Here is a 13,720-nt window from a genome sequence, read left to right on the forward strand (position 1 = left end):
GATGTAAATGCTCCAGTAATGACCCAGCAACAAGATCAAACATTTCAGTATTGCCTGGTCAATTCTGGCAAGCTCCCACCTCTAGTGCTGGCTGACAATGGTACTAGATCACTGGTGCTAGCTGGTGATCAGAACTGTGAATGTGGCCGCACTGGTAGCCAATGACACTGGTACTGTTCTAGCTAGCGATCAGATCATGGTTTCTGGCCGACACTGGTACTAAAACACAGGTGCTGGCTGAAGATTACGACACTGGGGCTGGCTGACACTGATAAAAAACCCACTAGTGCTGGCTGATGATCAGGACACTGAATGTGTCTGACACCTGGTAATGCAACATTGTTGCTGGCTGGGGATCAGGAGACTAAATGTGTCCAAGATTGGTACTAGAAAACTGGAGGAGACTGGCAATCAGGAGACTGGTGCTGGCTGACACTCATACTTGAACACTGGTACTGGCGCTGGCTGGCACTGGTATCAAAACACTGGGGCTGGCTGTTGACCAGGAGCTGGATGTATCAGACACAGGCACTAGAACAGTGGTGCTATCTAATGATCAATGATACTGGTTGACACTGATTCTAGAACACCGATACTGGTGCTGGCTGGCGGTAAGGACACTGGTGCTGGCTGGCACTGGTATGAAAACACTGGGGCTGGCTGTTGACCAGGACACTGGATGTGTCCGACACTGGCACTAGAATACTTGTGCTATCTAATGATCAGGATACTGGTGCTGGCTGACACTGATACTAGAACACTGGTACTGGTTTCTGTGAGGAGCTACCAATGCTGATCTGGGATTTAAATGTTTAGGATTTTGCCCCAATCCTGGCTTCAATACCTAAAGTCACTGGCCTGAAAGAAGCATGCTGCTCAAAATGTCATGCATAGTTGTCCTAGGTCCATTGAGTTACTAGCTGGTGAATGCAGGTGGTTGAAGATGACAGCCCTTCAGCTTGCAATTTAAAAATTGGTAAAGGCAACTCCATTATTTCTATCCTGACAGACTACCTAAAGGACCTTTATGAGCATCTTGAATGTTAACACTGGGATGGTGGTGATACTCACTTGGGTGGGGCTTTATTTTTCATTTTTTTCCCCTTCTTGCTTTCTTGTCAGACCTGATTTTTTCTATCTTCTTAATATATTATACTTCTTCAGTTTACTTTCATTCGTGTATTAATGGGAAAGACACTATTTGAGCATAAAATGTAAAAAGTTTAATTTTTTCAGGAACAAAAGTAACACACACACAACAAAGATGCTGTTCTCTTTAGATGAACATCTGGCGATGCTGTAAAATGTTTTGAAGTCTGTTTTCATCTGTAAGAAACAAAAAAAAAGTTGCATCCGTGACTGACACTTCAAACAAAACAGCTTTCTAGATCTTTTTGGGTGGACTAACATGCAGGATGTAATCATTACAATGATACCTGTATAAGGAGGTGCCTGCATGTCTGGAGTAACCTCTGACCTTCCTAAAGCTGGGCCTTTATTAATAAATTACCGATCAAGCTATTTTGGTCATGGGCCTCTGGCACGCTCACTTTTCTATTTCATTATTGGACCATCACTGCAACGGGCTAACTCACTAGCCAATGGGATGCAGGAGGCACACCAATCCAAACCCTTAGACCCTTGCAGCTTTTTTAGATTTGTATAACAGAGTGTCTTGAGTTTTGAGGGTCCCGTGACCCCCTTGCAGAAGGCAGGGGTGACATGTAGACACCGGTAGATACCTTCTGTTCTACATAAGTAACACTTTACATTCTATTTACTGCCCGCAGGTACACTTCAATCTGAATAAAACAAAGCTAAATAGAACAAGGATAAATGCTGTAAATTTACAAATGTTTACAAAGTGTGGGATATACTTTGGTAAAATGCATTGTATTTTTGACACAGCAGGTGGTAGATAAGTTGGCAGATGCTCTGAATGCCCTCAGGATGGTATTATAGTTTCTGAGAGGCAATGCAGACTCATAAATTACAAGGAGTAGATTGAAAAGCTTAAGATTGGAGTCACCTTTCTTCCAAGCTCCTTCTTCCATTCAGCCCCTCCAGCCACCCCCAAATCCCGATCCCGTAGACCTGTGCAAAAGTGAACAGAGTATTAACCAGGTACAGATGTGCATCCAATAAGGTAACAAGTAAAAAGTGAACTCTAACAATTATTACAACCAGAAAATATGAAACTGTTAAAAAGAAAATCCTCGACTGGTTCATTTAATGTTATGATATAAGTTCTTATTATTCCCAAACACCCAATAAATGTTCATAAGGTAGCTTTCATAACGATGCCTACTAGGTATATTACTGGACCCTCACCTTTACCAAACACACCCTCTTGTTACCAGGACAAAGTCTGTACACTACTGTACACACTATTGCATTGCTAATACGCGAGTATCAGCCAAAGCACCTAATGATTTAACGTGCCCAGCAATAATTATTGGAAAATCTGCCTTGCAAACAAACCTATGAATATTGGGGATCAAACGCTTGGCCAAGTCCCTTATGTACATATAATATGTATCGGAGTGTAAATACTTTGTTTGAGATCTATTTGTGCACTTCTCCTAGATACAATTTTCATGTAGAAGTAGAAGTCTGCTGTTTTCCTATCCCACTAATATTTTTCACACTCCTAGATTAGAGAGCAGCACAAATGCTTGGTAAATTGCTGGTTATATTTGCTCTTGTTGACATGGAAGAACTGTATTTTTCTTGTATAGAACTTTATTGTATGTTATAAAAAAAAAAAAAAACAATCTATGTAGCATACTTTGTTTTAAGATAGATGTTGCTTCTGGAATACCCTGTACTAGTTATTACATAATAAAGCAAGCCTTTAGCTATGTGTACAGGCTGAATTTATGCGAGTTAGAGAAGACCGGTACCTACACAAACCTTTTCTTTTCATAAAGAGTGCTTTGCACTCCAGGGCAACCCAAGGCCATACTCCTTATCCAACAATAGAGTTCAGCTACTGCTACCTCTCCTCTGAGTCTCCCCCCGTGATTCCTGTAGCCCTATTACAGACAGGCTGAATCTCAGGCTGGCTATAAACAGGCCCAAATAATGAAGCTCTTGTTTATGTTAAAGAAGTAGTTTCAGTTCTAGTTGAAGTCTGGGGATGTAGTTATCACACACACAAGGATTATTTAACAACTTGTGACCAAACGTAAGCCAGCACAGAGTCACACTGCAGCCAGGAAGGATCCGACAATATTGCCAGAATCCACCCAGCTGCCTGATTGACAGCTGGCTCTGCTTCTCTAGAGCCAGCTGTGCCCGCCTCTTCCTGTCTGTCCCTCCAGTGAGTTCTGTAACCGTTCTCTACACAGAGAAGCCCATGAGTTGAGCTATCAGCAGTCACATGATCGCTTGGCTCTCGATCTATAGAGCTGGCATGTGATAGCTGCAGTGTCACACGCCGCCTCTAATTTTTGGGAAGAGTATATTTATGTTCGGCCAGTTGGGGGGAGCCCAGGGAGAAAGAAGATGGCCAGCTACACGCAGTGGTTTTGACACTTGCGGACCGCAGTTCAGACAGAGGGATGGGGAAGACGCTGTAGGGGAGGCCAGTCAGGGAACTCCATTTGCATGCACTATTTTTTCTGTGAGCTGTCCGGGATGCAATTCAGTGTGTTCCAGCACTAAATCGGCCGGAACACACTGGAGCTGGTGTGAACTAGCCCTAAATGTTAAAATAAAATAAAAAAAACATACTTTTTATTTAATAGAAAAAAAGAAAATATCAAAATCATGGGTTTTATTTGGGGGGAGGGGGGGGGGTAGCTTTAGGGCGGGCCCTTAATGGTTTCTAGCACCGGGGCCCTGAGGTTTCTAGTTACGCCTCTGCCTTAGAGGATCATGCTTTATAAAACAGTAAAGAACAGGACAACTCAAAACATCCCCTTTTAAAGTCACTCAGAATTACCATCATGTGACACTGCCATGAATACTTACTGGTTTGACGCCCCAAATGAAAAGCCTACAAAATGAAAAAACAAAAAACAAGGGTTAATTTCAGTTTATGACGGTTTACTGGTTTAAATTGTTTCAGTAACATGTACTTCACCTCCACTGCTTCCTGATGGCGCACCACTACTAGGAGAACCAAATCCGGAAAATCCGCTACTCTGTCCACCAAATCCACTTCCTTGCTGGGACAGACTGCCAAAGGTTGGAGCGGTCTGGCTGGCCAGGTTGCCAAATGTGGCACTAGGCATGTTGTTCCCAAATCTGCCAGAGGGAGGAATGTTAAGGGGAAATGGAGAGGACTTTGTTAAAGACTTGATAACATCTTCCATCATTGTAGACAGAATGTTAGATGCATAAGAACTGTGTACACTTTGTCTCTTCCAATTGAGGCCAAAAAGAAAGGAAAAAAACTTAGCAGCTGGAGGGCGGGGTTTTAGCTTCAAGGGGGCTGGCCTTTAGTTTTTTTATGTGCCTTGTGTCAATTTCTCTCATAGGCTACATAATGTGAAATCATAGAATTTGCAGGAGTGTCATTGGCAACTAAAACCTTTTTCAAAAGGTCACAAGCATTATCACGTGCTCTGGCAAACTTCAGTAGGCATGGCATTTCAGGCAGGTTCTTTTCTGAAACAAGAACCTATTCTTTAGACATGTGTCAGTAGTGGAAATGTGAAATTGTTGGCTTCCGAATTTTTCTTTTAGGCCTCACGCACACTAGCTGGCTGCGTTTAACCACAAGATAAATTATCTGTAAAGTATAAACAACTTTCTGCTTCCCAGATCACTTGTTCCTGTGTTTAGTTGTTGCTGGGCTTAGTGGTGTTTACACGCGTCTACACACATTTAGCTGCGTAAAACTGGGCTAATCGGACCCGGAACACAGACATTTCTAGCTTGAGTAAACGCTACAAGACTGAATGCACCTAGACGCTGCTGGACGTCTAGGTATGCATAGTCATAGAAAAGCATTACATGAGTCCAGGTTAGAAATGCGCTCCAAATGCACCTGAACTCAACATAGCGTGCATGAGGCCTTACATATGTTGTATTTTGCCTTTACTTTTCTTGATTTTAAAAATATATTAACCTGACTGAAATTAGGCAGCTGCCCCATTAGTAAAGACAAACTAAAAAGCTCTATGGGGGGGGGGATTTATCAAAACTGGAGCAAACAAATTCTGGAGCAGATTTGCACTGCAACCAATCAGCTTCTCTGTCTCATTTTCAAATCTTACCTGGGCAAACTGAAGAGAGATGCTGATTGGTTGCTATAGGTAACTGCTTATGTATTCTTTGTAAACACTGAAACAAACACGCAATATATAACTGTGTAGTTGAAATCTTGGACAAAGAATGTCACCAAAACTACATTTCCCTGCATTATATTCTTAAAATTCCCAGGTGTGTTTATGTTAATTATTTAGACCACATGTGTCAAACTCATGGCCCAGGGGCCGAATCTGGCCCACCTGGCCATTTCCTAGACTTCTACTTTCAGATCTAGGTAATGGGTTATTACTAAAACCAGTGATAATCGAATGCAGAGGCAATTATGATAAAGATTAGATACATTTATGTAGTCTTACAGATACCTTTGAGGGCAACCATAATGTTGACGCGGCCCACAATTAAATAGAGTTTGACACTCCTGATTTAGACCCTGAAAGCCTATTGTATTAGCATCTGAGGCACACAATTTTATTTGCAGGCAACATCACATATTGTAACACCAACATTTTACGAATGAAAATATGTTCTCTTATAAATTTCTTTGAATTTGGGTATAGACTTAGGGCAGTGAAGTCTGTTACTAAATTCAATTTTCGCTGTACCTCTGGCATGAAAGAGGGGAAAGAAGAAGGCAAACGTTGGAGGACAAACAGTGCTGCACAATTCAACTCAATGAAAATGTAGCACCTCCTACTTCTAGCATTGTGGTATGTGGGAGTATACCATGGCTTAGCCAGTCAAACTGCACAAGCTTAGCATGCACAGTCTGCTTCACCTCAGACATCTGACTGCCTCCTGGTGCATCATGGGGAAAGCCACCTTTCTAGCTGGTCATCCAGCCACATACTCCTTTTCAAGCAGCCCAAGGCCAGAACAACCCATTCATTTCATTGAGAACAAGGTTCTCCTGAAGCAGTGGATATCTTCTGAGGGTGACACTATAATTTGTGCATCTTTCCCTGCCCAAGAAGAAAACTATAATAATAATACTAATAATACAAATACTAGGACCTTCTTTAAGGTGCAATATAAACCAAAATATGTAATAGTATATAAGTATACATGGCTTCTTACCCAAATCCTCCTGTGTTAGCTGCAGCTGTACCCTCTCCGAACACTTTGCCGCCAGTCGAGCCCAGCGGGCTTGAAAAAGTTTGGGCTGGACCAAATGCTGGCACCCCTCCGAATCCAGGGGATCCCCCAAATGTTGGAGGGCTGCCGAACACCGGAGCAGCGCCGAACCCACCTGAGCAAAACAGAGGCAAAAAAAAAAAAGAAGAAGAAAGAGGAAGAGAGAGGGAGACATAAGGGAACAAGCATCACATGCATGCCAATAGCAGATAAGGGACTTAGCTCTATGACAAAATAGGACAGAGGACATTGGAGCCGTTTATGGCGGTGGGCATATTTTATGTTAGGCCCCATTCACACCTAAATTTTAGGTGCGATTAAGGATTCCTGCATCAGGAACTTGCGATTTCCTGCAGCAGGAATCACTAATCTGCCGGGTACAAGTGGCAGCTGTCACACTTTCAGGTTAATGATCGGGTGAAAGCTGTTGCATTCGAACGCCGCCACACCACATGTAATCATATTTTAAACGATTACATACGGTTAGGACGGCTTGTAAACAGCAGATTAGGCATTCCTGCTGCAGGCAATTGCAAGTTCCTGACGCAGGAATCCCTAATCGCACCTAAAATATAGGTGTGGATGAGGTTTTATTATTTGAGATTCTTTGACACACTTGACTCATCTTGAGTTCATCAGTGTCTGAAATAAGAATTGTTCGTACCTATTCTGGAAAATTAAACTTTGATAAATGAGGCACAGTGTGCTTAAAAAAATTGTACCTGGAGCCTACCCAAAGAAAAGGCTGCTGTATGGGCTGACACTCACAATGGCAAACAGCAATGTGCAGTAACCTCTAGCAATCAGTTCATCTCTTTACTCATCCGACAGCAAGGTGAAATCTGACTGGCTGCCATGGATTTTTCACATCATAAAGTGGTAAGTGCACTTTAAAACAAATTGCATTTATCGGTTTGGCCCCTTTAAGATCACCTAATCTACACCACCCTCTCCCAGAACAGATGCATACTTACTGAATTGTTACATCCTGCAGCAGACCTCTTCTCCTGCTTACGCCTGCACAGTGATCCCCATTAACTTCTATGGGGCTCGTCTACCTCTGTTGCCTGACTGGGAGACGAGCCCCATAGAAGTCAATCGGGATTTATTGCGCAGGCAGGAGAGGGAGATGTTCGCCACAGGATGTCAAACAGTGGAGGCTTGGCCCTTGGCACTTCAAGAAAAAATGTTAGCGGCAAGTACAAAAATCTTATTTTTTTTTTTTTTGGTCTATTGAAGGACACAGGAATCCAGAAACAAACAAAAAGAACTCTGGAAGAAGTCCCCAGGAGAATACATCCACAAACGGGAACCTTGCACAAAAACTGGTCCACCAGAGAAGACCAGCCACTTTGCAAGAGAAAAGCCCAAGCTTTATACTCCCAACTCTTGGGATTCAGACAACAAAGGTTCCATGATGAGAATGGGATTGCCTGGCCAGGCAACCAATCTCTAAACCAGATATCCAAGGAAAGTGAGAATCATTACAGTGTAATATACCATATGAATAATCAAAGACCCCTAAGATTGGAAGAGAACTTAAGGGTTCAACCCATCAAGTTAGCCTGACTGAAGGATGGTAGAGTGTGAAAGAGTAACCCCTACAAGGGTAGGCAGGGATGAAGGTAGACTTGCATGTAAACACCAGAAAAATGTGAGAATGAGCAAGACCCATCCACCTTAACACCCAGAGGTATCTCCGACAGAGGAATACTGTAGGACCTGCCTTGCCTTCATTCAGAAAATGGGTCTAAAAAAATAACCTGACCCTCCCTGGTCCAGTGAAGCATTCACAGCAATGGAGCAGTGCCTTAGAAGAAAAAACAAAACAGCCAACTAGATGAAGGTGAAGGGTGGCTTCTTCCAACTCCTCCATCAACATCCTGCAGGATGCAAACTCTGATCATCTGTGGCATAACTAATCACATTGTCAAGAGTAGGTTTGAGGAGAGGATAAAGGCTAATCTGGTCAGGTACCCCTTGGAACCACAGCTAAGGCACTCTCTTCATTTGTATGGACATCAGGCCCATGTGAAACACAAGCTTGCATACTTGTAGAAAGCCATTACAACTACAGCACAAGGCGCCAGACATTTGCTACAGCCACTCTATGAAATGGGGAACTACCTCAGTGATTGAGGGATCCCTTTTAGGGGAATCTATCCATTTTGACATGGTAAGACAGATTAAAGTTATCTACTACATACACACCAGTCAATTTAAACTAGTATTCAAAGAAGGAAAGGCAACATAAAAAATAACCTTCCAAATGCTACCTCTAGCATGGCTTTGACACCCATTTATGTATAAATATAAAAAATTGGCATTTAAAACATTTTTTTTGTTTTTTGTTGTAAAAAAACATGTGAGCGCTACCCTTCACTATTGGTCCAGTGCTGGTAGTGGCAAGCGGAGCTTTCCCTCATCACTGGTGTCAGGAAAGACGGGAGGAGTTGAAATTACCTGTGGTGTTACTGCGAGTGATGTCGGAGCAAAACCAGCACATGTACTTGTCGAAACTACTAAGCGCTCACAGAAAGAAACTGAGACCTAAACTTATTACTTGAACATAATGTAACATGGGCACACTGGAAGCCATGTTGTTCTCTTATTCCACAGAATAAAGATGAATTTAACTTCATGCTTTCAAGACAAAAAAAGGCTTCATCAGCGATTCTCAGACCTTAACAGCATAGATTCCCAGGTTATACATTTTGGGGGTCTAGTTAGTCCAGACAATAACAAGATAAAGACTGAAAATGGTACCAGACTGGAAGATAAATGAAGATGCCATGTCTCAGCCTGGAAAAAGTACAAAGAACTATTCACCATTATAGTTTTTTCGTTTAAAGATATGAATAGAGTTCACATTGAAAGATATCCATTACATAGTATTCTTATTTGATAGGATTGGTAGATTGGTATAACTAATAATGTGATTTGTAATATTAATATTGCATGAGATTTACAAATATTTGCTTAACCCCTTCATGACTGAGGCCTTTTTTCATTTTTTGCACCCATGTTATATTCCACATTTTAGGCCTGAAAATGACGTAAAACCCCCCAACATTATATATTTTCTGAATGCCAAGACCCTATAGAATAAAATGGTGGTAGTTGAAAATTTTTATGTTGCGCAATATTAGCGCAACTCCTTATTAAACCCCAAAATTTAGTGACAAATTTAATTAAATGCCCCAAAACACAACAAATACTGTCCTCCCATGACCCTTAGGGGAACTATGGGGAAAAACAAACACTTACCCCACTAATCCAGCACGTTATTATTCTGAGTTGCCCCACTCAAGCGGCGGCCATATTGAGTGGGGCACGTGAGATTAATAACGTGCTGGATTAGTGTGATCCTAGTTCATTTTATTACTTTATTGCTGTGCTGTATGTGTATAGGCCAATGTAGTTGGATCTGTATGTGCGTTATAATTAATCTAAATTAATCGATTAAAAAAAATTTCGATTGATCGAACAGGAAAATTTTAATCATTACCAGCCCTAATATATATTAGTCGATTTTACTAATTGACAAATAATGGTGTATTGCATTATATACATTACAAATGTTTATATTGATCACATTATTATATTATAACTTATGTAATAAGCATGAAGGAGTTAAAGTAACTAAACTGTTTAGCACAAATTACTTCATCCTCATACGTAGAAAGATTTTTTTTTTTTCTCTTTCTTCCCTCCTCAAACTTTCTATACTCCATTGTCTTAAGGAGATATATGCTTTTCTTGAATGTTTTGGAACTAGACCAGTAACTAGTTATCTCTTAAATTGATATATCTCTGCTAATCCCAGGTTAAGAGGCCATCTAATGACCTGGTACAGAAGTTTTAAAAAATCCAAAATTAGTCCTAGACCAATACTGTCTCCTTTAGATAATTGTGGGTATAATTTGTGGAGTAAAGTGAGATGAGTAAGTAGTGATGTCATAGTTGAGATAAGATAGTATTTATGCCTCCCAAAATTTGGGGTGATAAAAGCTTAGAGAAATTAGGGAGAGAGGACAAACAAAGCAAAACAGAAGGAGAACGGAACAAGATTAAGGGGGGACGAGTCTAGAAGAGGACCTGAATGACAAATAGTTTCTGTCCCTAAGTTAACCAAGGCTGAACATCACTGAGACCAAAGAATTTCCAGATTAATGGTAAGCAATTTATGATATATATATTATATATAATATATACACACATTTCTTCTGCAGCATTTCGGGATCAGCTGTCACTGAATGTTTTCTGAACGTTCCAACAACGATCAGAAAACTGAAACATTCTTTCAAGAATAGAAACATTAGGTTTCTATTGCTGAAAGTAAAAAAAAAAAAAAAAAGCCGATTTCCCGATCTATACCAGCTGTCAGAGTGACAGCAAGAGCTACAAATGCAGCTCTGCTCACTCTCAGACACTCGATTCCTGAAGGGGATCGGGTGTCTGAAAAAGGTTAACTCTTTCATTAATAGATGCCACTATACAGAGTCATCCATTAATGAATGGTAACCGCTGATTCTCATCGGTTACCAGCATTGTAGAGCCGCAAATAACTGGTCACGTACAGTGTACGTGCCCAATCATTTGAGCACTTTGTGACGGGACGTACAGTGTACGCCCCCGTCACGAAGGGGTTAAAGAGGGACTCTGTCAATGAATACTGAAATGCGAGCAGACTTGCAAACTGTATAGTGTTTTTGCTGTTAAGGTGCATCACTGGAACCACTACAGTGGAGCAAACCACTGAATAACATTCTCTCTCTCAGAGAAACGATCTACCATACAGGATCCCTGAGGGTGTTTCCAGTCTGCATAGGACAATGACTCAAAAAGTGGGTGATGCGGCTTTTGGCAGTCAGAGTCAGAGCCTTTCAATGACTTATGGAACTTGTAGTTCCACAAGAGATGGAGGGACAAAGTTTGCATACCCCTGCTCTAGATGCAGAGTAAAACACACTTCATCAATAAGGTTTGAAACGACCCCCTGTAAATATGAGTAAACAGCAGGAAACTTCAGTTTCTTCTAGACACTGCAGGGGATGGCACCAGAGCATGCTTACAGCCTCCATGGGCAGAGTGCCCCAGAAGCTGAGCACAAACAGCTACAAAAAAGTTAAATGAGGACATGGAGAAGTCCTTGGCCACATCTGAACAAAGTGAGGAAGACTTAAATGATGATGACTCTGTAACAACTGTCCCGGATTTCAAGCTGCAGGCTTTGGTTCCTTCTGGAGATAGCAGACAAACCCAAAGGTCACCTTTGGCAGCAGAGATGTCGTCTGTGTTTTGGGGAAGACATGTTGTGTTTCCACAGCAGAAATGAAACTAGGCTCAATGTGAAACAAAGCCCCAAGTTCTCACAAACCCATGCTGATGGTGCCGATAAAGGTTTCAGGTGGCCAAAGGTGATCAAGCTACTGTAGACGGTCAATGAAACCAGACCTGAGGTCCACATGATGCTTCAGGTACAGGAGCACCAGAAGGATGGTGATTCCTTCAGGCTGAACAGTGAGAAAGAGAGCATGGAGCATGGAGCATACACAAGTGGCACCTAGTGAATGGCTTCATCTCTCGATCAGGCTTAACCCTTATCAAGGTAACAAGCTGCAGTGGTGGGAATTTTTAAAAGGTACGAAGCGGTGCAAATAGTAAGGCAACTCCCGGTGCTGCAGCCCAACCGGCCTTGCAAAGTTAGCCTTCAGAGACAGGGTCATACCTGTGGCTGTGCCATAGTTCTAGACCTGCAAAGTGCTCCACAGCATCCAACCTCTTAGGACACTAGCAAAAAACTGAGACAAGCTGGGTAGAGGAGGGGTTATATGGGGGCTGGTTTATAATTCTTCTGTTTTTCAGTGTCCCACCCGAAGGTGGCAGTGTAACCCATTGTTTTTAGAATTCCTGTGTCGCTCAATGGATGAGAAAAAGCATTTTGACCTCTATATTCCAGGCAAGAATCATGACCTTTCTGCTTTGAATTATTGAACATAAACCTACTGAGGAATTTGCAACAAACCCACACAAGAGAAAGGATATGGGCATATAAAAATGTATGAACCAGAATTACAGAGAAAGGGTGCCACAGAATGGGGGGGAAAAAAAGGAGAAATTAAATGTGTTTTCCCTTTGTTGGATGGTAACTCATCATGGAAATTTAAAGCAAAAGTCTATGACCCATTATACCCCATGCAGTTGAATTCTTGTGGTATAAAAGCTGCAATCAAGCACATAAGCCATGCCAGCAGGTTCAGAAATAAAATAATCGAACCTTTATGCAACATATGGACAGCCATGCTCACCAATAGCAAACTGTAAGCTGAGAAAGGCAGGGCCAAGCTAAATTTAAGGTAAAAGTGAGTTTTATGTGTTTGTGGCAGGTTTACTTTAAGTCTACTGGCACTGTAGACTTTAAAGATGCCAGTAAAGATGAAGCAAATATAGAAATATAAAAGCCATCACTGCTGACAAGTTTTTGAGGTGCATGTTCTGTGGTCGTCATCCTTACAATTGCTTCACTAACTGGTGATCATTTACCCAGAACAAGCATGTATACTAGCAAGTGCTCCAACATCTTATATGAACGTGCTTAGTTCCATATCAGAAAATCACTGAATAGTGAAGGAAGAAGGACTTTACCAATAAAATTGTAGTAAATACTGCTCTAGGTGGGTCCACGCTTGCCTACACTAATCAATGCGTGCACATCAAGCTGTTTGATAGTAATCATTTCCCACTAACCAGCGCTGACTCAGTCAGTTAGTGCTGGTTAGCGTGAAACACACAAGAGGTTTGTCAGCTTTCCAGCAATGGTAACTTTCCGGACAGCTGTTAAATAGCTTACTTCACAAAACTCACTAAACCAATGAAAACATAAACCAATTTTACTTGCATATTGTAGCAACAAGGCCCACTATTCTTTTGGCTACAAGCTAAACTCCAGGCAGATATAAAAAGTTATGTATTGACTAAAAAAATATGAAAAACACATTTAAATGCAACTAGCGAAAGTAACTGCATCCGACTTGGAATATTCTCTTGTAATCCGTTTTAAAAGCAGGATTGGGAGAGGGAAGGGGCAGGAGCCAGTCAGGTGCACATGTGCTGAAAAGAAGACTCACGAGAAGAGACGGCAGAATGAGCAAATGGTTTAGCTTACTCTTCTGATCCTTGTATAATTGAAGGGTGGGGCAGGGTGAAGACCTAGCTTTATTGCTTAAAGTGACACTAAACTCAGGAGTTAAAACGTAAAAAAGCATTCATGTACCTAAACTGTAAACAAAAATGTATCTTATTTGTGTATCACTCAGCTATAGTTCCTCAAATCATCTCTGATTTAATGCTGACACTGTCCTTCCTT

The 13,720-nt window shown here is 41.5% G+C and overlaps 1 protein-coding gene across 1 annotated transcript in view; it reads right to left on the reverse strand.

Annotated features, from left to right (window-relative positions):
• Positions 1–2,044: 2,044 nt before the first annotated feature.
• Positions 2,045–13,720, reverse strand: part of NUP214 (nucleoporin 214) — a 78,548-nt gene continuing 66,872 nt past the window's right edge. Inside the window, 4 exon segments of the mRNA XM_018562743.1 lie at positions 2,045–2,094; positions 3,976–4,000; positions 4,088–4,251; positions 6,295–6,466. Of these exon segments, the coding sequence (XP_018418245.1) occupies positions 2,055–2,094; positions 3,976–4,000; positions 4,088–4,251; positions 6,295–6,466 (401 nt within the window). The 3' untranslated portion in view covers positions 2,045–2,054.

Source organism: Nanorana parkeri, unplaced genomic scaffold (genome assembly GCF_000935625.1).
Source record: "Nanorana parkeri isolate BGI_ZX_2015 unplaced genomic scaffold, ASM93562v1 scaffold597, whole genome shotgun sequence".
NCBI lineage: Eukaryota > Metazoa > Chordata > Amphibia > Anura > Dicroglossidae > Nanorana > Nanorana parkeri.